Here is a 25,623-nt window from a genome sequence, read left to right on the forward strand (position 1 = left end):
CCTGTAGCGCCTCCCGGATGGTAGGAGGGTAAACAGTCCATGGTTGGGGTGAGAGCAGTCCTTGGCGATGCTGAGCGCCCTCCGCAGACAGCGCTTGCTTTAGACAGACTCAATGGAGGGGAGCGTGGAACCGGTGATGCGTTGCGCAATTTTCACCACCCTCTGCAATGCCTTCCGGTCGGAGACAGAGCAGTTGCCATACCATACTGTGATGCAGTTGGTAAGGATGCTCTCGATGGTGCAGCGGTAGAAGTTCACCAGGATCTGAGGAGACAGATGGACCTTCTTCAGTCTCCTCAGGAAGAAGAGACGCTGATGAGCCTTCTTGATCAGAGTAGAGGTATTGTGGGTCCAAGAGAGGTCATCGGAGATGTTGACTCCCAGGAACCTGAAGCTAGAAACACGTTCCACCTCCGTCCCGTTAATGTGGATGGGGGTGTGCGTGCCGCCTCTGGACTTCCTGAAGTCTACAATGAGCTCCTTGGTCTTCTTGGAGTTAAGGGCCAGGTTATTGTCAGCGCACCATGCTGCTAAGTGCTGGAACTCCTCCCTGTAGGCCAGCTCATCGTTGTTGCTGATGAGGCCAATCACCGTTGTATCATCTGCATACTTGATGATGGTGTTAGTACCATGTACAGGTGTGCAGTCATAGGTGAAGAGGGAGTAGAGGAGGGGGCTCAGCACACAGCCCTGAGGAACGCCGGTGTTCAGGGTGAGGGTTGAAGAGGTGTGCTTGTCTAACCTCACAGACTGGGGTCTGTTGGTTAGAAAGTCCAGTATCCAGTTGCAGAGGGAGGGGTCGATGCCCAGGTTACCGAGTTTGGTGATCAGTTTTGATGGAATAATGGTGTTGAATGCTGAGCTGTAATCGATGAACAGCATTCTTACATAAGTGTCTCTGTTGTCAAGGTGGGAGAGGGCGGAGTGAAGTGCCGTTGAGATGGCATCCTCCGTACTCCTGTTCTTGCGGTAGGCAAACTGATAGGGATCCAGTGTGGGGGGTAGGCAGCTTTTGAGGTGTGCCAGGACCAGCCTCTCGAAGCACTTGGTGATGATGGGGGTAAGTGATGGGGGTGAAAAAAGGCATGTATTGGCAAAAAAGGCATAAAAGGCATGTTTCCACCACCAAAATATGGTTAAAAATGATAATATAAACGTATACTACGTTAAATGACCAAAGTTGCCTGGTTGCACATAATTACTAGCATATGTTTTCAAATTATCTGGTGTTAAACTATGCCGTCTGTCAGACAGAATATGCTTCAGTTGTGAAAAACGTCTTTCTACCCCAGCTGAGGTCACTGGTGCATACCCAAAACAAGCTACAGACTCTATATTCATGTCGATATCTTGTGCATTACAACTACCTTTGAGAGCTTTAGCTGTTTTGTATTTCTTCAAGATCTTTGTTTGCTAAAATCACTCTCTCACATTTACCTTGTATGTCTTTCCCTACATCGTCAGGAACTTTACGAATATCGTCAGTTACTTTGTTGAAAACCTGCAAGTTATTCACTAATGTTTCACCACGTTTCTCACGGGTAGTGTTAGCTTGTGGGAAGTTTGCAATATTGGAAGCAATAAACACAAGATCGCGGTGGAGGGACTTTTTCTGCATGATTTCACTGACGATCTTGACTGCAGCAGATTCTTCTTCTTCTTCAAAACAGTTGATGATTTATTTTATCTTTTCAAAATTTGCAGCATAGAAGAGTACAGCAGAGAACCATGTACTAGTCAAAATGAGCCGAGGAGATAGCGGAATCTCGGGTGCCATTACCTTGAACAACTGCACACGTGACGGTGGATTGAGGATGATTTTCTTGACATTGGAAACTAGGCAATCGACATTAGGAAACAAGCTACATATGTGCTTGGCAATTCTATGAAGTCCTTGAGCTAAGCATGTCAAATGCAACACTTTGGTGAATAAAACTTTAAAACACGAGCAGCTTTTTTCATGTACGGAGCTGCATCAGTCACAAACAGAACATACTCGTGTTTTATACCTTCTGGCCAAAGTACAGCAAGTGAAGATGTAAACAACTGAGCAATAGTTGAGCTGATACACTTCTCCAATACATCCGATGTCAACAAATACTCCTTTGATGGTTGACCTGCCTCCAGTGTACCGATGACCACATTGGCATATCTCATCTATTGAGATCCATATTTTGTTGCATGCAACTTCATCTCTAATTTTCTGCACAACAATGTTGAAGTTGCTGTCAACATCATTTTTCCATAATGATGAATCGCTTGGTATACGTTCCTCTGTGCATTTCTCTAAAAAACCTCTGAGAGATTTGTTTTCCAATTTCCACAGTGGAATTCCAGCATCAATGAATGCCTTGCACAGATCACTCGAAAACTTAGATTTGCGACTGGAGACAGCAGTAAATGGAGTGCGGAGACAAGCTTGGGTATTTCGCTTGGGTAGTCTACACACCAGCGGTATTAACATTTTCTAATTTTATATAGGCCTTGTCTTCACCCCCTCCCTCTCCCCCTTTCCCAGCTCTCCTTCTAATCCTACTGTCTCCGCCTCTTACTTTCTTCCCCCCCCCCCCCCACATCAGTCTGAAGAAGGGTCTCAACCCAAAACATCACCTATCCTTTTCTCCAGAGATGTTGCTTGACCCACTGAGTTACTCCAGATGGTTGTATCTTCCTTCTATTTATGGATGGAAGTGATGACATTTCTTTCCTGTAATTTGCCAGGTGCTCTTCAGGGAGTGGATACATCAAGGCACAGAGAAAGCTTGCTTCATGAGAAAGATAACGGCACAGAGCAAAACATTTTCCAAGAACAAGCAAGGCAACAGAGAATTGTATTTTGTACCGGGTTTTATCTCCTGCGATTCTTATGCAATGGCCACGGCTATTGACGAGAGTGTTGTTACTGAGCACATCCAGGTGGGAGTGAGCGTGGAGTTACAGGGGTCACTAACCAGAGGGATGATGGCCCTGGGAACATCGAACCTACTGAAAAAACCACATCGAGCTTTTATTGTGGCAAAATGTGATATGGAGAAGTTTAGTCACCTTATGATGTCCGCTCTGAAATAGTGATAGAGGTTAATAGGAAAAATAGCAACATCAGCCTTTTAACTGAATTAGCAAAGTGTATATGTTTGCACCTATTACTCCTCTCCCCCTCTCCACGTACACTCCTTCCCCTAGCTTCACAATTCACAACTCTTCAATCCTCTTGTCTCACACCTTCTGTCTTTTCCTCTCTAGCCTTTACCACCATCTGTCCATCAGCACCTCCCCTCACCTGTATAACTGTATCAACCTATTATCTGCCCGGTTTTGTCCTACCCCTCCTCCCTTCCAGCTACCCCTCCCCCCCCTCCCCTCCCCCCCACACTCACTCAACAAGGGTACAAACCTGAAACATCACCTGTTCAGAGATCCAGAGATTCCTACTGATCTGCTGAGTTACTCCAATACATTGTGCCTTTTTTTGTTTATTTCCTTTGTCTTCTCTTCCATTTCTCATTTTCTCCTCTAAGGGTAGGAAATGTCTCCATCCACAGTAATACACTTGTATCCTAATCAAGTTGCCTCTCTTCTTCCATGGGTTGTGTTATTGATCAATGATCATCTGTTCTACATGTCATGTACATCAATGATCTGGATGAAGGTGTGGTAAATTGGATTAGTAAGTATGCAGATGATACCAAGATAGGGGGTGTTGTGGATAATGAAGAGGATTTCCAAAGTCTACAGAGTGATTTAGGCCATTTGGAAAAATGGGCTGAAAGATGGCAGATGGAGTTTAATGCTGATAAATGTGAGGTGCTACACCTTGGCAGGACAAATCAAAATAGGACGTACATGGTAAATGGTAGGGAATTGAAGAATACAGTTGAACAGAGGGATCTGGGTATAACCGTGCATAGTTCCTTGAAGGTGGAATCTCATATAGATAGGGTGGTAAAGAAAGCTTTTGGTATGCTAGTCTTTATAAATCAGAGCATTGAGTATAGAAGCTGGGATGTAATGTTAAAATTGTACAAGGCATTGGTGAGACCAAATCTGGAGTATGGTGTACAATTTTGGTCGCCCAATTATAGGAAGGATGTCAACAAAATAGAGAGAGTACAGAGGAGATTTACTAGAATGTTGCCTGGGTTTCAACAACTAAGTTACAGAGATAGGTTGAATAAGTTAGGTCTTTATTCTCTGGAGCGCAGAAGGTTAAGGGGGGACTTGATAGAGGTCTTTAAAATGATGAGAGGGATAGACAGAGTTGATGTGGACAAGCTTTTCCCTTTGAGAATAGGGAAGATTCAAAGAGGACATGACTTCAGAATTAAGGGACAGAAGTTTAGGGGTAATATGAGGGCAAACTTCTTTACTCAGAGTGTGGTAGCTGTGTGGAATGAGCTTCCAGTGGAAGTGGTGGAGGCAGGTTCATTGGTATCATTTAAAAATAAATTGGATAGACATATGGATGAGAAGGGAATGGAGGGTTATGGTATGAGTGCAGGCAGGTGGGACTAAGGGGAAAAAAAGTTGTTCGGCATGGACTTGTAGGGCCGAGATGGCCTGTTTCCGTGCTGTAATGGTTATATGGTTATATCATCCCCAAATGTAATTTTGTCTTCACCCAAGATCCCAACTTAGTTCAGTGCAGAGTTATGAGCAGTAGTTTATTTTGTTTTTAGATATATAGCGAGTAAACGAGTCCGCGCCGACCAGCGATCCTCGGTGATTAGCTCTATCCTACACACACTAGGACAATTTACACTTATACCAAGGATATAAGCTCCAGCCAATTAACATGTAAACCCTGTACGACTTTGAAGGAGCAAACCCAAGATCTCGGAGAAAACCCATGTGATCTTTGGGACAAGGTACAAATTCTGTACAGACAGCACCCGTAGTCGGGATCGAACCCGCGTCTCTGGTGCTGCAAGCGCTGTAAAGGCAGCAACTCTACCACTGCGCCATCGTGCCGCCCTGTTGATTGAATTGAATTTGATTTAATTCCTCTTCCTTCCTGCAGATGGTGGATGGTTAACATTCTCTCTTGTATATAAACATATAGAATTATGTAAGGACTGGACAAGCTAGATGCAGGAAAAATGTTCCCAATGTTGGGCGAGTCCAGAACCAGGGGCCACAGTCTTAGAATAAAGGGGAGGTCATTTAAGACTGAGGTGAGAAAAAACTTTTTCACCCAGAGAGTTGTGAATTTCTGGAATTCCCTGCCACAGAGGGCAGTGGAGGCCAAGTCACTGGATGGATTTAAGAAAGAGTTAGATAGAGCTCTAGGGGCTCATGGAGTCAAGGGATATGGGGAGAAGGCAGGCACGGGTTATTGATAGGGGACGATCAGCCATCATCGCAATGAATGGCGGTGCTGTCTCGAAGGGCCGAATGGCCTCCTCCTACACCTAGTTTCTATGTTTCTATGTTTCTATGTCTTACCTATCGTAGGGGAATCAAGGGGACATATGTTTGAGGTGAGAGGGGAAAGATTTAATAGGAAACAGAGGGACGAGCTGCCACAGGAGGTAGTTGAGGCAGGTATAATAACATTTAAAAGACATTTGGACAGATAATGGATAGGATTGGATTGACACGGGCCAAATGCTGATAAGGCAGACTAGTGTAGCATGGGTCTTAGTCAGCATAGGCGAGCATAGGCCAAAAGATCTGTTTCTGCCCAGTCTGATTCTGACTCTAACCTGAAACTCGACCATTTAGACTTTAGAGATACAGTGCGGAAACAGGCGTTTCAGCCCACCGAGTCTGTGCCGATCACAGGAATTCCATTGGGAGAATTCTTTGGGAGAAAAAGTTTTTTCACGCACACAGCCCCGGCTCCACCCCTCTCTCTCCCTGGGGAGACGCAGTGATCAATACAGGGGGGGGGTGGGCCACTGATACTAGCCAGTGCCGCCCCAGCTATTTACCTCAACGCTCATCACTGCTCTGTAAGATCATCCCTCAGCCTCCTGCACTTCAAGGAATAATGTCCTAGCCTGCTCAACCTCTCTCTGTAGCTCAGGCCCTCGAGTCCTGGCACCATTTTTGTAAGTCTCTGCATTCTTTCCAGCTTAACGAAATTTTTAAATTTCGTTGTACATGGTTCATGTTACAATGACAATAAAGAAACTATTCTATATTCTATTCTAACAACGTCCTTCCTATAGCAGGTTCCAAGGTATAAAAATCACCCGCCATCTTTAAACTGCTTAACAACTTATACCTCATTCTGCCCAGTGGGTTGGAGTAGAGAACATTACAATAAACACAATTCACTGTTGGATTTATACATTAGACTCTAGAGATACAGTGTGGAGACAGTCCCACCGATCCATGCCGACCAGCAATCACCCCATAACACTAGCTCCATCCTACACTCTAGGGACAAATTACAATGTTATTGAAACCAATTGATCTACAAACCAGTACTTCGTTGGAATGTTGGAGGAAACTGGAGCACCCAGAGAAAACCGGTGCGGTCGTGGGCAGAACGTGCAGAGCCCGTACAGACAGCATCCGTAGTCAGGATCGAACCCATGACTCTGGTGCTGTAACACAGCAGCTCTACCACTGCACCACTGAGCCGCCTCATTACAATCAACGCAATTCACAGCTGGATGAAAATAAAAACATTGAAAGCAGTTTAGTTCCATTCGACCTTTATTTTCTATTGATTCACACGGTATTTATGAGCCATTACAATATGAATTCAGTGGTTCCCACCAGATTCAGCAAAAGCAAAGCCTATTTCTATGACATTATGTCACAGCGAATGGTATGTTAGCTTTCATTGCAAAAGGATTTGAGTATAGGAGCAGAGAGGTTCTACTGCAGTTGTACAGGGTCTTGGTGAGACCACACCTGGAGTATTGCGTACAGTTTTGGTCTCCAAATCTGAGGAAGGACATTATTGCCATAGAGGGAGTACAGAGACGGTTCACCAGACTGATTCCTGGGATGTCAGGACTGTCTTATGAAGAAAGACTGGATAGACTTGGTTTATACTCTCTAGAATTTAGAAGATTGAGAGGGGATCTTATAGAAACTTACAAAATTCTTAAGGGGTTGGACAGGCTAGATGCAGGAAGGTTGTTCCCAATGTTAGGAAAGTCCAGGACAAGGGGTCACAGCTTAAGGATAAAGGGGAAATCCTTTAAAACCGAGATGAGAAGAACTTTTTTCACACAGAGAGTGGTGAATCTCTGGAATTCTCTGCCACAGAGGGTAGTTGAGGCCAGTTCATTGGCTATATTTAAGAGGGAGTTAGATGTGGCCCTGTGGCTAAGGGGATCAGGGGGTATGGAGAGAAGGCAGGTACGGGATACTGAGTTGGGTGATCAGCCATGATCATATTGAATGGCGGTGCAGGCTCGAAGGGCCGAATGGCCTACTCCTGCACCTAATTTCTATGTTTCTATGTTTCTATTATATTGTCTCCATATCAAATAAAATGCATATTATTTTCTTGTATTGGTTCTCCTGTGGAGTGTTAACAGCTTGAAATATCAAGGCAAACCATGTCTTTCAAATTGAAATCTCTGATCACAACAAAATGAATCCAAATCCAATTAGGCATCTTAATAAACAATGATATGTATTCATAGGCCGGATTTATCATATGAATCATATTAAAGGCTGAATCACACAGGATATGAGATGCCATTAATCTCTCTGCAGGGGAAGAGAGCGCGGGGTTTGAGGAGCTTAGGAAGAGACTTCTAAAGCGCAAGGTCTTCACGGGTCACAGGGCTGGAGGAGGCAACAGAGGTAGAGAACTTTGAAGCCTGGAGGGGGTGGGCGGAGAGGAGGATATGTTGGGCATGGATTATTGAGCAGAGAGTGATGGAGGGTCTTCACTGGCAGGGATTTAGTTAAATTTACGGTGGCAAGAAATGAGGCTGGAAACCAGTGCGGCATCGCAATAGTGTTGCAATGAACTGCAGATGCTGGTTTACACTGAAGATAGGCACAAAATGCTCCAGCAACAATGTAAAACACCATTCAATTTTCCCATACCTTCCATTGAATTTCCATTGGAAAGGTTGGTGTAAATATTTCCTGCTTAAAAAAGATGATCAAATTTCCATTAGATTTAATAGTTAATCTTCCAACCGGTTTAGTTTGACTTCAAACACATATAGAAATAAAAATACAGAGTAAGCAAACAATGTGGATGGAGAGACTGGACAAATCTATCAGCGGGACTCCGAGTTCAGCAATGTGATAGTGTTGTTGTAGAAGCTGTTCCTCATCCTACTAGTACGAGACCTGAGGCTCCTGTACCACCTCCCTGATGGGAGGAGGACAAACAGTCCATGGTTAGGGTGGGAGGGGTCTTTGATGATCTTGCCGGCCCGTCTCAGACACCGAATGAGTTATTGTTAGCATTGAATACCCCATTTTTAAAGTATTAATAGCTCTTTATTGAAACATAAATTTTATAGGCGTAAGCGCTTGCATCGTGTATAATTGTAAATCTGGCACTTTATGTTCTTCCGTGTGGGACGTACCGCATCTTATTTCAGGGCGTTAATCAGCTGCTGCTTATACTTCTCCATGTCACATTCCAGGAAGACGGTGGCTTTGTGTGGGAGCTTCAGGATGTCGAGGGTGTCGACGACCATCATGCCCCTGGTCAGTGAACCGTGCAACTCCACACTCACCCCGTACTGGGCGCGCTCCGTCACCACCGAGTCATCGATGGCAGCAGATATTGCGAATGAATCACAGCACACAAAGCCGCTTCCAAACAGCAAGGCCTTGCCACCTTCGCCTTCGTGGCTGTAGTCCGCAGTATATGCAGATATCTTCTTCATGAACCGAGCCTTTGCACTGCCTTGATTCACCCACTTTTTGTAAAAGTCCTGTGAATGAATGGTGCATTATTATCATTTACTGGATTGCCACCTTGTTGTGGTGGAGAAACTTGTGTGGACCTGAGATCCTGAGAGCGATGCCGTCTGGAGCTATGCTCCTGGTTGGGCCACCAATGGCGGTAAGGTCGAGGGGGAGGTCTCTGACAAAGAGCAATCCAACCAAGACCTCAATGGTGGAACAGGCGGAGGACGATGGCTGACCTTAGTGGAACGTCACAACGGCTGGGAAAGTGGATGAAAGCTGCAACAGAAAAGGTTCTCCGGACATCTTGGACTATGCCACTGGATCCTGACCCAGATCTGTCAAGGACCGTGTGGTGGCTGCCTGTGCACAAGTCTCCCCACATTAAAAAAAGTCATGCTCAGGCGTCCCCCATATAGGAAATAGCACCATGGAGACACCTATGGTCAGAAATGACCGAAGGCGGCCTAAGAAGAATTTACTGGATGAATTCAAAAGAGAGTTAGATAGAGCTCTTAGGGCTAGCAGAATCAAGGGTTATGGAGAGAAGGCAGGAACGGGGTACTGAATGTGGATGATCATCCATGATCACATTGAATGGCAGTGCTGTCTCCAAGGGCCGAATGGCCTCCTCCTGCACCTATTGTCTATGTATCTTTATATCGCATGTGTGATTTGTCACAGTGAGATTCTTTGCTTTGCATACACAAGTATACAAAGAGTTGCCACATACAGTATAGGCGGCGACCAAGTTACAAAGTGTTCCATTTAGTCCACAATGGTCCCCCTTTGTTCTCGTTGATTTGGAAATATCATGACAGTTTCAGGCAGGAACCCTTCCTGTCCATCTCTCTCCATAACATTCCCTGACTGTACTTCTCATCCTGAATCCCCATTATTAACAACATGCTGGGTGTAATTGTTATTCCTACTGATTCCGACTTAGTTGCTTTCCGAGAATTATATCTACTATAAATTCAAATTCACACATGCCCTGACTACACCTCCCAACACGGACTTCCATCTTTATATATGTATATATGTATGTAGCGCCGCAGAATTTGTGCACCTATTCCCCCCCCCCCCCCCCCCCCCCCATCTCCCTTCTGTTTTTTGTTTTTTCTGTTTCTTCTTGTTTTTTTGTGCTAAATTGTATGTATGCACTGAGTACGAGCAGCTTTCAGTTTCACTGTACATGTATAGTGACAATAAATGGCATATCTATCGATATATTGTGGATGGCTGTTTGTCAGGTTGGAGGCCAGTGACTAGTGGACTAGTGGGGTGCCACAGGGATCTGTGTTGGGTCCACTGTTGTTTGTCATGTACATCAATGATCTGGATGATGGTGTGGTAAATTGGATTAGTAAGTATGCAGGTGATACTAAGATAGGTGGTGTTGTGGATAATGAAGTAGATTTTCAAAGATTTATGCCAGTTGGAAGAGTGGGCTGAAAGATGGCAGATGGAGTTTAATGCTGATAAGTGAGGTGCTACATCTTGGTAGGACAAATCAAAATAGGATGTACATGGTAAATGGAAAGGAATTGAATAATGCAGTTGAACAGAGGGAATCGCCTCAGCGCAGAGGGAGCAGAGGGAGAGACTACAACCCTAAGATTTTTGCCTCCACCACAGTGAGGAGGTGTTTGGAGGACTCACTGTGGTGGAAGTTAATTTGTGTTTATTGTTGTTATTATTGTATCATTGTATGTATGACTGCAGGCACGAAATTTCGTTCAGACCGTAAGGTCTGAATGACAATAAAGGAAATTCAATTCAATTCAATTCAATCTGGGAATAACTGTGCACAGTTCCCTGAAGGTGGAATCTCATGTAGATAGGGTGGTAAAGAAAGCTTTTGGTGTGCTGGCCTTTATAAATCAGAGCATTGAGTATAGAAGTTGGGATGTAATGTTAAAATTGTACAAGGCGTTGGTGAGGCCAATTCTGGAGTATGGTGTACAATTTTGGTCGCCTAATTATAGGAAGGATGTCAACAAAATAGAGAGAGTATAGAGGAGATTTACTAGAATGTTGCCTGGGTTTCAGCAACTAAGTTACAGAGAAAGGTTGAACAAGTTAGGTCTTTATTCTTTGGAGCGCAGAAGGTTAAGGGGGGACTTGATAGAGGTCTTTAAAATGATGAGAGGGATAGACAGAGTTGACGTGGATAAGCTTTTCCCACTGAGAGTAGGGAAGATTCAAACAAGAGGACATGACTTGAGAATTAAGGGACAGAAGTTTAGGGGTAACATGAGGGGGAACTTCTTTACTCAGAGAGTGGTAGCTGTATGGAATGAGCTTCCAGTGAAGGTGGTGGAGGCAGGTTCGATTTTCTCATTTAAAAATAAATTGGATAGTTATATGGACGGGAAAGGATGGAGGGTTATGGTCTGAGTGCAGGTAGATGGGACTAGGGGAGAATACGTGTTCGGCACGGACTAGAAGGGCCGAGATGGCCTGTTTCCGTGCTGTAATTGTTGTATGGTTATATGGTTATATTAGCACATTGGTAACCTGGTACAAAGGCACTTTTTCAACAAAAATCATACCTTCTGCAAGTTGTCCCCATAATTGAATAACTGAGTCCAATCTTAAAATCTTTAATTCCCAAACCATGATTCACATCCTTCAGCCAAGAAAATGTTGGTCATTCTATCTGCTCTTTATGGTAACATCAATTGAATTGTTGCTAATTACTCTGCATTTTTCTTTCAGACTAAACCATATTTTCTCACATATCTTCACGTTGAACCGAATTTAAGAATTAACAGAAGATAAACAGAAAAAATTGGAGTACCTCAACGGGACAGGCAGCATCTCTGGAGTGGATGAATGGGTGACAGTTCAGGTCGAGAAGGTACAGGATACTGAGTTGGATGATCAGTCATGATCATATTGAATGGCGCTGCAGGCTCGAAGGGCCGAATGGCCTACTCCTGCACCTATTTTCTATATTTCTATGAGAACCATCTTCAGCCAATTAACAGCTTTGATTATCAGAATGAAGAAGGATCCTAACCCACAACATCATCTGTCCATATTCCTCCACACCTGCTGCCTGACCCGCTGAGTTCCTCCCGCAGCCTATGCTCATTATCAGCTTATTGCTCATGATTGCAGCATGTGCAGTCTCTTGTGCCTCAAATTAACATTACCAATTCGCACAATAATCCCCTTTGTGCAATGTTATTGTTTGTACTGCAGTGCAGATTATCATTTAATTACATGTAGGAAGGAACTGCAGATGCTGGTTTAAGTCGAAGATAGACACAAAATGCTGGAGTAACTCAGGGGGACAGGCAGCATCTCTGATGGGAGAAGGAATGTGTGACGTTTCGGTTTGAGACCCTTCTTTAGACTGATGTCAGGGGTGTGGGAGGTACATAGATAAGGAAGAATAAGGTGTGAAAACAGGACAAAGGGAATGGAGATCAAGGAAAATGTAGAATAGATCATTGTTAGTTGGGAGTAGGTAACAACAAAGCAAACAGAGATAAAATGTAGTCGGAGACAGTAAGACTGGTCGGAGAACTGGGAAGGAGAGGGGATGGAGAGGAAAAGCAAGGGTTATGAAGTTAAAGAAGTCAATATTCATACCACTGGGGTGTAAGCTGCCCAAATATGAGGCGCTGTTCCTCCAATTTGCGCTGGACCTCACTCTGACAATGGAGGAGGCCCAAAACAAAAATGTCAATGTGGGAATGGGGGGAACCGAGGGAACAGGTAGGTTTAGGCAGACTGAGTGGAGGTGTTCAGCGAAACAATTGCCGAGCCTGCGTTTGGTCTCACCGATATACGATACACCTGGGACAGTGGATACAGTAGATGAGGTTGGAGAAGGTGTAAGTGATCCTCTGCCTCACCTGAAAAGGCTGTCGGGGTCCTTGGATGGAGTCTCACCCATAAATGTCACCCATTCACTGACTATCCCGTTGACTTACTCCAGCATTTTGTGTCTACCATTTAATTATAGTCGGCTGTGCCACACCTAGTCATGTTCGACTGACTGACTGACTAGAGAAATTGCAGGCAGTGTTAAATGCAGGAGAGATGCAGCATAAAGTTGTCTTGACCAGCAATGTGCCTGAGGACAGGTAGTATTTTAGAATTCAGCAACATGGGAGCAAGAAAAGCAATGTAGACTTTGAAAGTAAGATGTCAAGGAAGATAAAAAATGGAATGTAAGAATTTCCATGGTAGTGTAAAAAATGAAAGATAAAGTCAGGGCAAATCTGGGTCGCTTGCAGAGAGGGGAGGTTTTATAAAAGGAAATAAGGAAATAGCAAAGGAGAAACAACAGAAGATGCAAATACAAAACCAGAGAAACCAAGGCTCTTGTGAGTGCGAGGAACTGAAGGAAATTAGTTTACATCGACCTCATTCGAGACACTCGGACTATCTTTAATCGGACTTTACTGAACTTAATCTTGCACTAAACATTATTCCCTTTATCCAGTATCTGTACACTGTGAACGGCGTGATGTAATCATGTACAGTTTGTCCGCTGATTGCACAGCACACAACAAAAACAAGTTTTTCACTGTACCTCGGTACACAATAAAATAAAATAAACTAAAACTAAAGAAAAGTTACTAGTTGGTGAAACAATAAGATGATAAATCCCAAAGACCCCATGGTCCACATTCCAGAGTTTTGAAAGACATGGCTAAAGAGATAATGGACACAGTATTTTATAAACTTACAACATTGTACTGATCTAGAATTGTTCTTGTAGATTGAAGGGGAGCAAATGTAGTGAGCCCCCTTCTTAAGAAAGGAGTGAGGGAGAGAAAATAGGAAACTGCCAACCTCATAGACAAACTACAGTAATTGGACCATTTGGATATCGACAACAATCCAGTCCTGACCATGGTCACCATACTAACTAATAATCTATATTACTAAATCTCTGATCTTGACCGCTTTTGGCCCACTGTGCTGCGATTTCCGACAGAACGCCGCCACCTATGGCCATCATTTTTGGCCACCTCGCTCAGAGCCCCCCTCCGCCTTACGGGTGCGGAGGATTTTTCCCATCGAAGATAAATCAGAGAGATATTAATGTTTAAAAAAAATTCACCATTCTCTCTGCTGCCACTGCTGGAGGGAGGGGGAGGGACTATAAAACCAGGAAGTGGTGTGGCTCACTCAGTCTCTGCAATATTGATGAAGCCAAGGGTCATGTCTCTCTGAGCTCTGAATAACACTGAACAAATGTTTACACAACTGTGAGTACCCTTAATGTGATTTGAAAATGAAAATATGGTTTGTTTGAAGTAAATAGGCACTGCCTGCAAACGGTTGTTTGGGTGCTTTGGCTTCAAGTTGAAAGGCACTACATACTGCAAATGGGGGCGTGGGTGTTTTGCTTGAAGTTGAAAGGCACTACTTACTGCACATGGTGGCTTGGGTGCTTCGGCTTAGTTGAACGGCACTACTTACTGCAAATGGTGGCTTGGGTGCTTTGGCTTGAAGTTGAATGGCACTACACTGCAAATTTACCATATACATGGTAAATGGTAGGGAATTGAAGAATGTGGGTGAACAGAGGGATCTGGGAATAACTGTGCACAGTTCCCTGAAAGTGGAATCTCATGTAGATAGGGTGGTAACATAGAAACATAGAAACATAGAAATTAGGTGCAGGAGTAGGCCATTCGGCCCTTCGAGCCTGCACCGCCATTTAATATGATCATGGCTGATCATCCAACTCAGTATCCCGTACCTGCCTTTTCTCCATACCCTCTGATCCCCTTGGCCACAAGGGCCACATCTAACTCCCTCTTAAATATAGCCAATGAACTGGCCTCAACTACCCTCTGTGGCAGAGAGTTCCAGAGATTCACCACTCTCTGTGTGAAAAAAGTTCTCCTCATCTCGGTTTTAAAGGATTTCCCCCGTATCCTTAAGCTGTGACCCCTTGTCCTGGACTTCCCCAACATCGGAAACAATCTTCCTGCATCTAGCCTGTCCAACCCCTTAAGAATTTTGTAAGTTTCTATAAGATCCCCTCTCAATCTCCTAAACTCTAGAGAGTATAAACCAAGTCTATCCAGTCTTTCTTCATAAGACAGTCCTGACATCCCAGGAATCAGTCTGGTGAACCTTCTCTGCACTCCCTCTATGGCAATAATGTCCTTCCTCAGATTTGGAGACCAAAACTGCGCGCAATACTCCAGGTGTGGTCTCACCAAGACCCTATACAACTGCAGTAGAACCTCCCTGCTCCTATACTCAAATCCTCTTGCTATGAAAGCCAACATGCCATTCGCTTTCTTTACTGCCTGCTGCACCTGCATGCCTACCTTCAATGACTGGTGTACCATGACACCCAGGTCTCGCTGCATCTCCCCCTTTCCCAATCAGCCACCGTTTAGATAATAATCTGCTTTCCCGTTTTTGCCACCAAAATGGATAACCTCACATTTATCCACATTAAACTGCATCTGCCAAACATTTGCCCACTCACCCAGCCTATCCAAGTCACCTTGCAGTCTCCTAGCATCCTCCTCACACCTAACACTGCCCCCCAGCTTAGTGTCATCCGCAAACTTGGAGATATTGCCTTCAATTCCCTCATCCAGATCATTAATATATATTGTAAATAGCTGGGGTCCCAGTACTGAGCCTTGCGGTACCCCACTAGTCACTGCCTGCCATTGTGAAAAGGACCCGTTTACTGCTACTCTTTGCTTCCTGTTTGCCAGCCAGTTCTCTATCCACATCAATACTGAACCCCCAATGCCATGTGCTTTAAGTTTGTATACTAATCTCTTATGTGGGACCTTGTCGAAAGCCTTCTGGAAGTCCAGATACACCACATCCACTGGTTCTCCCCTATCCACGCTACTAGTTACATCCTCGAAAAATTCTATAAGATTCGTCAGACATGATTTACCTTTCGTAAATCCATGCTGACTTTGTCCAATGATTTCACCACTTTCTAAATGTGCTGCTATCCCATCTTTAATAACTGACTCTAGCAGTTTCCCCACTACCGATGTTAGGCTAACTGGTCTGTAATTCCCCGTTTTCTCTCTCCCTCCCTTCTTAAAAAGTGGGGTTACGTTTGCTACCCGCCAATCCTCTGGAACTACTCCAGAATCTAAGGAGTTTTGAAAGATTATTACTAATGCATCCACTATTTCTGGAGCTACTTCCTTAAGTACTCTGGGATGCAGCCTATCTGGCCCTGGGGATTTATCGGCCTTTAATCCATTCAATTTACCCAACACCACTTCCCGACTAACCTGGATTTCACTCAATTCCTCCACCTCCTTTGACCCGCGGGCCCCTGCTATTTCCGGCAGATCATTTATGTCTTCCTTAGTGAAGACGGAACCAAAGTAGTTATTCAATTGGTCCGCCATATCCTGGTTCCCCATGATCAACTCACCTGTTTCTGACTGCAAGGGACCTAAAGAAAGCTTTTGGTGTGCTGGCCTTTATAAATCAGAGCATTGAGTATAGAAGTTGGGATGTAATGTTAAAATTGTACAAGGCATTGGTGAGGCCAATTCTGGAGTATGGTGTACAATTTTGGTCGCCTAATTATAGGAAGGATGTCAACAAAATAGAGAGAGTACAGAGGAGATTTACTAGAATGTTGCCTGGGTTTCAGCAACTAAGTTACAGAGAAAGGTTGAACAAGTTAGGGCTTTATTCTTTGGAGCGCAGAAGGTTAAGGGGGGACTTGATAGAGGTTTTTTAAAAATGATGAGAGGGATAGACAGAGTTGACGTGGAAAAGCTTTTCCCACTGAGAGTAGGGAAGATTCAAACAAGGGGACATGACTTGAGAATTAAGGGACGGAAGTTTAGGGGTAAACATGAGGGGGAACTTCTTTACTCAGAGAGTGGGAGCTGTGTGCAATGAGCTTCCAGTGAAGGTGGTGGAGGCAGGTTCGTTTTTATCATTTAAAAATAAATTGGATAGTTATATGGATGGAAAGGGAATGGAGGGTTATGGTCTGAGCGCAGGTATATGGGACTAGGGGAGATTATGTGTTCGGCACGGACTAGAAGGGTCGAGATGGCCTGTTTCCGTGCTGTAATTGTTATATGGTTATATGGTTATAAATGATGGCGTGGGTATATTGGCTTGAAGTTGAAAGGCACTACTTACCGCAAATTGTGGCTTGGGTGAGTTGGCTTAAGTTGAAAGGCACTACTTACTGCAAATTGTGACGGGAGCTTTGGCTTGAAGTTGAAAGGCACTACTTACTGCAAATGGTGGCTTGGGTGCTTTGGCTTGAAGTTGAAAGGCACTACTTACTGCAAATTGTGACGGGTGCTTTGGCTTGATGTTGAAAGGCACTGCTTACTGCAAATGGTGGCTTGGGTGCTTTGGCTTGAAGTTGAAAGGCATTATATACTGCAAATGGTGGCTTGGATGCTTTGGCTTGAAGTTAAAAGGCACTGCTGCAAATACACTTACTTCCTGTTTGCACTGTATATTGATTTTAGATAAAATGCTACCACTTACGGCTGTGATTTTTGGCCATCTTACTTAGTCCCCCCTCTGCTGAGCAGGTGCAGAGAATTCTTCCCATCAATGAAAACTAAAAGTGTTATTAGCATTTAAAAAATATCTCCTGTCAATCACTCCATGAAAGTCACACCTTTTCCGGTGGGAGGGGGAGGGGTTATAAAAACCGGAAGTGTGGGTGTGGCTCAATCTCTGCATGATGGGGAAGGGAGAGGTCATGACTCTGTCTGAGCTGTGAATCAACTGATGCACTGAATGTCTACTGAAACGCGAGTTTGGTGTTTTCAGTGGTTTTATGGTGGTTTCACCCTGCATGAAATGGTATGAAGCTGCATTTGAATTTGGTAGCCTTGCACCATGCTTGAAGTGGAATGAAACTGCACTTGAATTTGGTGGCCTTGGATCCTGCTGAAAGTGGTATGAAACTGCACTTGAATTCGGTGGCCTTGCATCGTGCTTGAAATGGTAAGAACATTGATTTGAAATTGGTGAATATTGCGTCGGAGGACCAGCCCTCCCGTGTGAACATGGGACCTAACGGGTCCCACTTAGTCTAGTTTCAGATTATTTTTTCATTACCTGAATCCAAATTTGTCAATTATCATGGTGGGATTCAACCTCCCATGTCCTGGACCAGTAACCTTGCCTCTGGAGCTTATCGGAATAACATAGCACTAGGCTACCATTCCCCAAGTGCCATGACTGCTCTGAAGCTGCTTCAACACAACATACCCAGGACAGATGATGGCGGAGGCAGTACTCCAAGGTGGCGATGTACACGGGACAAGTGAAGTGGCTCAGCACCATGGAAGCCGCTTCTGGGTCTGTGACAAAGTTGAACTCGCCGCAGACTCTCACATTCCCTCTGGCTGGAAATAAAAGCAGGGGAGTTAATGCTTGAGTGTAAAATATTGACATAACGCACAACCTAATAGCTGCATCATCTGTGAATCATTTGGCAAGACCTTAATGACAACTTGATGGGCCGAATGGATCTTAATGACCGTAGACTTGATGGGCTGTATGGTCTAATTCTGCTCCTATCACATGATATTTTTGAGCTTATGATAACAGGTTGCTCCAGATGTGGATTTAACTCCTTGGTACCTCACCTGGTCTTATGTTTCAATAGGGACTTTTGGTTATGGGTTGGAGTTGAACTGGGTACAGTCCTTTCCCACCACAGACACTCACTCCTAAGATTCCCTGCACTGTTACGGAATATAATTACAAGGACGGATAATAATTCAATGTATTTTTCCAAATCAACTAAACAAGGCAAACTCTGGCCCTGTCTTCCTGCCTTACTGCCAGACAAGTACTATGGGCTGTCCATGCAGTACATGTATCAGAGTACCGACAAAAAGAAAATATAGCAGATACTGGAATCAGGCGACAAAATGCGTGCATACTCAGTAGGTCAGGCAGCATCTGTGGGGAGAGAAACAGAGTTAATGTTTCATTGGAAAGGAGAATTTAACTGTCAATTTAGATTTGTGCACCAGAGAAGGAGAGAACTAGACAAAATAAATTGGATAAATTGGAAAACAGTAGAGGTTAAATGACTAAAGTTTGGTTTGTGCGAGATCACTAAGTTCCAGAGCGGGTGAAATTACAGAGCAATTATCCAGACACTGTAAGGAATGTTGAAGGACTGAAATGGGAATGCAGGAAGTGCTCTTTATCTGAAGTTGCTGAACTTGTGTGGAGTGTGTAGTAAGGCAGTAATGTGCTATAGGGAAGGTGAGTAGTTGGTTTCATCAATAATGTCTCTTCGGACAGTGTGGTAAAGCAGGATCTGAGCATACCTTCCATGTTTCCACCCATGATGTACAAACCCTTCAGCTTTGAAGGAAAGGTGGGGTTTAATTTGGCAGCCAGGGCTACGTTGGTCAGGGGTCCAAGTGCAACAAGAGTGACCTACAAGAGGAAGAGAAAGGACAGTAATGTAACGGTGAAATATTAATTGCTTTGTTTATTTCAATTATAAAGATTTCATTTAGTTTAGGGAATTCAAAACTGCAATCGCATTTGTAGACATTCCATTTTACTTCGGAGTCACGTGAGTGACTACGTGAAAGAAGCCCGCTACGACGCATGCGTGTCATATCGCATACACGCATTGAACGAGTCAGACGTGGGAGACGACGTCTCCCTAGACGTAAGTGGAAAGAAGCAGGTAAGAGACTGCAAAATGTTTCCCACTTACCTTGCAGGTAGGACTGCAAGAAGCTGCGGGAAGCTGGAGGGGATAACCGCGGAGACAGCGGGCAGCCAGCAGCAGCCGACGGCACGCGAATCCTCTTGGAGAGGAAACAGCTGTGCCCGACGAGATTAACTGCTGCCGGGCGGGAAGCGAAGCAACACGTCCCGGGGGTGTCCAGACTCAGGTGAGTCTATGATGGATGCAGTCGCTAGCGGCTCCGGAGCCGATTGAAGCGGCTGCAGGACCCGGAAGAGAGCAGGACTACTCCTGTAGCCGTCAGCCGACATCTCGGACAGCAGCCCAAGGACCTACGCTACGGGGTCCGTGGGGCTGCGGGAGGAAGGACGTTCCTCCCAAACGGCAGGCTGAGAACCAGTACAGGTAAGAACAAAGTTCCCTTACCTTTGTTTCTTTACAGACGTTTGCTGCCGTATTCTGAAGAGCAGCAGGCAGCCAGCTAAGGACGTCAGGGCAGAGCCACAGATGTTGCTGCTGTGTTGCTGAACAGCAGGCAGCCAGCTACTGATGTCAGTATAGAACTGAAGTGCTGCCACACAAAAAATCGCTGCTGTTTAATGACCAGCAGCAGGCAGCAATGAATGTCGGCACCAGCATCTCCCATAAGGGAGCAAGTGCCAAACTTCACCCTAAATGGGTAGAGGTGCCCGTGAGTACCGGGACCATGGGGAGCGACCAGTGCCCGTAGGCATGGGGACCGGCTGCGGGATATACCGCGTGCGACTAGTGCCCGAGAGCACCAAAGTCGGCAGGAGCGGTCCCATATATTAAAGCACCCGCGACGACTAGTGCCCGAGAGCATGTAAGTCGGCTGGAGCGGTGGCTGGAGTAAATTTCTCCACAGTGGCAGGCTCCGGGATTGGAGGATAGCCACAGTGGGCAAAAAATATAAGTCCCACAGCAGTTTCCCATAAGGGCTGCATGAAATATCAGACGCCTCTGAGGAGGGTATGGAAGGTCTGACGGGGTAAAATCTGAGCAGGTGATGGAGCCACCTTCCCCTATTGAAGGGTGGGATAAAAAACCTGCTGAACATGATGAGCCAGTACTGCCAGCAGGAACACACTGAGAATGATCTAGAGAAGGATGGCTGTGAGTATTGAATATATGTCCACCCATCAACTTCAAGCTAATACTTTTGCTGAAGTGTTGGCAAGGCAGTTATACCCCGGGAAATGGTGGTGCTCTTAATGTAGCCAGTGTTACAGGTGCACTTGCAGACATGTTGGGAGGCCGTTAGGAGTCGGGATATTAAAATCCAAAATACTCTGAAAGGTCTCATGGCGGGCATAACAACTTTGGCCCGCATGGTAGAAAAGGTGGACATAATTAGTGACCACAAGGATGCTTTTGCACTATTTTTGCAATGTGCAATTTGAACTAAATATATTAGAAAGAGGGCCATTCAGCCAGCTCTAGACCCTAAGTTCGCTATACTATGTAAGCAAACGGCTATAGACCCTGTTATTTGGGGGAGACCTGTCCAAACAGGTTAAAGAATTGGATGAGGAGGCTCGATTTTGGGGCTGATTAGAGCATCCAAAGGATATCTGGGGAAGACATTAACCTTATGTGCATCCTAAGAGAGGTAGTTTTTAGTAATTATACTACAAAGAATTGGGCAGAGGTACCCAGCAGCAGCGTCCTGTTTAGGGTTTGGCCCGGGACGACCACTGTGGAAGATGCAAAAGTCTCTACGTCAGCATCTACCCTAACCTTAACCTTTAGGCCCTCCACAACCACGAATGAAACCAAGAAAATAACTTGGTTACCACCGATAACCATGGAGGTAGGTGAATCTGGGGCTCCAGCATTAATAGGGAGCATGGAAGTTGGAGGGACATTGCAACTTCATGTGGAAGCATGGTGTAATATATCTATGGACAGATATATCCTTACCAGTATTAAGGGATATCTGATAGTTTCTACACAAACAAAACCCTCCAGTACAACATAAACCGGGCAGATATATATGCTTACTAAAAGGGTAATGGAATAAACCAAACCTGAACAATAAGATTTTGTCTCAAACATGTTTATTACAAATAAGAAAGATGGGGGTTGCAGTATTATTATGGCTTATCAACACTTCACAATGTTGTGCAATATATTCATTTTAAAAATGGATATTTTTAGCATTGCTAAAGAGTTAGTTTCAGCAGGCTACTTTATGGCAAGTATTAATCTTTAAGATGCTTACTATTCAATATCCAACAGGAGAAAAAATGTTAAACCAGCTTTGGAATTGCTGCAACACCAAAATCATAGAGTAATGGCATAGTTGGATGATATACTTATTGTGGGAATAACTTATGAATTGGCATGTTAGGCAGTGATTGCCACTAAACAATTGTTTGAACAGCTGGGATTCATTGTCCATCCACTTAAGTCAAAATCGACACCATTAACACATTTAATATGTTAATGACTTTACTTATAGGGAAAGCGACAGAGTTCATTGGGCTCAAAATTATAGAGGCCATTTATTTTGGCCAATGGAGCTAACAATAGAAGCTATAAAAGAATTACAATGTTGGGAACACAATGTTAAGTATTGCTCCAACCCAATAGTTATTCAAAACCTGTCTGTGCTATTACAAATAGATGCCAGTGCAATTGGTTAAGGTACAACTGATACCATCTCGAGCTATGGGGGAGATGGAATATACAAGAAGCTAACCTACTGTTAACCTACGCTAACACTAAGGGTATAAGTACTTAGAAATGTTAAGTGCATTTCATGGTCTAAAATCTTATTACTCAGGAATGAAACTGCAGCATGTTAGATGGTAGATAGATAATACCTCGGTGCTGGCATATATAAGTCATATGGGTGGAAATATATCAACATCTTGTGATGAATTGGCAAATTCAATTTGGCAATGGTGTGTCCAAAGGAATATTTGGTTATCGGCTACGTATCTACCAGGGATACTAATTCAGAGAAATCACCAGTTACCGAGGTATGTATCATTGGTAACAGATCCTGAGGCAGAAGCTACAGATGCTGTTTCACTGCACTAGGGGGGGGGGGGAAAGATTTCATTTATGTATTTCCTCCTTCCCTACTTTATCAATTGGGTACTAAGGGAATTCAACAGGAATCGGCATCTGGGATGTCTTAGTACCTGATTGGCTTACCCAACTATGGTTTTCTGGGGTACAGGACATGGTGCTGGAACCATGTATAACTGTAAGACATAGTCCTAACTTACTGGTGCATCCAGTAACTCAGGATAGCTATCCATGTCATAGAAAATATTGATTTAGTAGGTTGTAGACTCTAAAAGACCGCTACGGGACATGGAGCTATCAAAAGAACTGTGGACATGATCACAGCAGCACAAAGAAGGTCTACACAAATACAGTATTTAGGTCATATTAAAAATGGACTAATTACTGCCATAATAACCTTCTGGACCACAGAAATAAGGATGTTCCGGCGGTGCTAGAGTTTTCACCAGCCTGCACTATGGACGACTGAGTTACAGCACTGTGAATAGTGCCAGAAGTGCATTGTCAAGTTATTGGTGGCAAGGAACAGTAAGACAGTCTGTGGGATCACATCCTCTGGTAGTTAAAATTTTAAGAGGCAATGTTAACACCAAGCCACCAAAATAAGATACTACTATATCTGGGATGTAAGTGTGGTCTTGACCTTGCTAAGGAATTGGTCGCCGGCTACAGCATTAAATCTGGATAAACTAACGAAGAAATGGTAATGCTGATGGCGCTAGTCACAGCGCATAAGGTCCAGTTATTGCAAAAAGTAAGACTGGATGGCTCACTATGGCGGCAGGAAGTTTGGGGTTTGTGATCCAGGACCGTATTATTAAACAAAATAGACCAGGATCAGCGGACCAGGTCATAGAATTGATGGCCTACCCGGAGGACAAACGCCTCTGTATAGTGAAGCACGTTTTGTTATACAGTGAAAGTACAAAGGCTATCAGAGGCAAGGAAATGGCGTTTTAATCAGCTATAAGAAACTGTACCATAGAGTGTAACTCAGACCATTTCGTGGTGGCTGAAATATGGGTTAAGATAGGCGGGAGTGGACAATAACATATTTAAATATCACTCCACCAGGGCTGCAGCTACATCCGCAGCAAAACGCCTTCATGTATCCATGGACCAAATCCTCAGGATCGCAGGATGGTTGTCAGAGAAAACGTTTCAGAAATGTTATAACAAACCAGTTAGCAGTATGGGAACGTTTTTCGGGGAACATTTGAAGTTCTGTATGATAATTTATCCCTGAAGAATACAGGGTTATAATTTGAATTAATTAGATATTATTTATCATTTCCATTAAATAATTGGTATGAATGGTTTTGAATATAATTAACAATTTCTCCCTAACTACCAAGGCAGTTGTGAAGCATGGACTTGTTTTCCACGGCATGAGGTCACAGAGCTTTGAAATCTTTCACGTAGTCACTCACGTGACTCCGAAGTAAAATAGTAAGATTAAACGAGAACTTACCAGTTTGAAGTTTGATCTTTATTTTATGAGGAGGAACGTTGAGGGAATACGTGCCCTCCGCTCCCACCCTCGAATGGTCATATCTTAAACTGGTATCTCTTTAATAATCTTATTATTTTAGGTCATTATAGTGTATCTGTGACCTCACACCGCTGCTTTGAAGGATGACACGCATGCGTCGTAGCGGGCTTCTTTCACGTATTCCCTCAACGTTCCTCCTCATAAAATAAAGATCAAACTTCAAACTGGTAAGTTCTCGTTTAATCTTACTATTTTATTGCAGACATTTGCAAATTTCATTGATACTTTGGCACAATGTAATCTGTTCAACTTCAACTAATACAAACATCTGATGTTAGAGATGTTCGAGGGCTCAAATCCTTTCAAGAAAATCAATGACTGTAGTTTAAATTGAAATTGAGACATTCAAGTATTCTTGTCTTAGTTTCGAGATACAGTGCGGAAGGCCCATCGGCCACTGAGTCTGCATCGGTCAACAATCTCCGCCCATTAACACTACCCTACACACACTAGGGAAAATTTTACATTTATACCAAGCCAATTAGCCTACAAACCAGCATGTCTATGGAGAGTGGGAGGAAACCGAAGATGTCGGTGAAAACCCACGCAGGGTCATGGGGAGAACGTACAAACTCCGTGCAGACAAACACCCATAGTCAGGATCGAACCCTGGTCATTGGTGGTGTAAGGCAGTAGCTCTACAACTGCGCCACCGTGCCACCGCAGTTGAGGAAAGATTTCCATGAAGTGGTTCGGATGTAATTGACTTAAAATGGTTTTCAACCAAAGCCTCCCCATTGCAAGTTTTCTGTCATTTGCTTCTTTCTTTCAATTGTCTATGAAAATCCTCCACTTTTCATTCAGAGGTGATAGTGTTAATATTGACCAAATTAAAGACATCATAAAATAGAGGATCCCTGCATTTGTCAGAATTACTTAACTTTTGTCAGTGGAAATATACAGGCTGTGGATGGCGCCGGCCAGTCTGAGCTTAGATTGATATGCACAATGGTGAAAGATCCAGGTGTTCTCCTAATTTCCTCCTAATTGATAAAATGTATCACAACACTCTGCAAAGAAGCTTAAAAGTGCTTTGATTGGATAGTTGCAAAGGGATTGTAAATAATGTAAATAATGTTGCAAGACATCTACCCTGCTGTTTGTTTGATTGGCCAGACTGTTAAGCCCTGGCAGAATTGTTTTGTGTTTCCAGGGTAAATGTTGCATTATTCAGTTGGGTAGCTTCCTTCCAGAAGCTTCTTTAAGAAACATTTTTAAGACTCAATATAATTGGATTGGGGAACTGTCAATAATGTATTGATGTAATTGATATGTTTGAGGAATTGAATTGTAAAGGGAACCACCCCTATGTAGTTCTGCCCCCTCAGGTTCGTGGGCCTATAAAGGTATCCCCCCATTTAGAGGTCGGTGTAGATCTCAGGAAGGCAACTTGGGACTGGACTTGCGTGACCCTTTTTGCAGCTACTGCTTGCACGAGGCTGAATGGGCTTGGCCCATGCAGAGACAAGGATCGAACCCCGCAGGTGGTTTAGGTAAT

General features: G+C 44.0%; 1 protein-coding gene across 1 annotated transcript in view; it reads right to left on the reverse strand.

The window, feature by feature from the left end:
- Positions 1-7,449: 7,449 nt before the first annotated feature.
- Positions 7,450-25,623, reverse strand: part of LOC129697807 (nucleoside hydrolase-like) — a 25,052-nt gene continuing 6,878 nt past the window's right edge. Inside the window, exons 2-4 of the mRNA XM_055636434.1 lie at positions 19,143-19,254; positions 18,067-18,203; positions 7,450-8,867 (exon numbers count right to left, since the gene is read on the reverse strand). Of these exons, the coding sequence (XP_055492409.1) occupies positions 8,520-8,867; positions 18,067-18,203; positions 19,143-19,254 (597 nt within the window). The 3' untranslated portion in view covers positions 7,450-8,519. The remainder of the gene's footprint in view (positions 8,868-18,066; positions 18,204-19,142; positions 19,255-25,623) is intronic.

Source organism: Leucoraja erinacea, chromosome 6 (assembly GCF_028641065.1).
Source record: "Leucoraja erinacea ecotype New England chromosome 6, Leri_hhj_1, whole genome shotgun sequence".
Lineage (NCBI taxonomy): Eukaryota > Metazoa > Chordata > Chondrichthyes > Rajiformes > Rajidae > Leucoraja > Leucoraja erinaceus.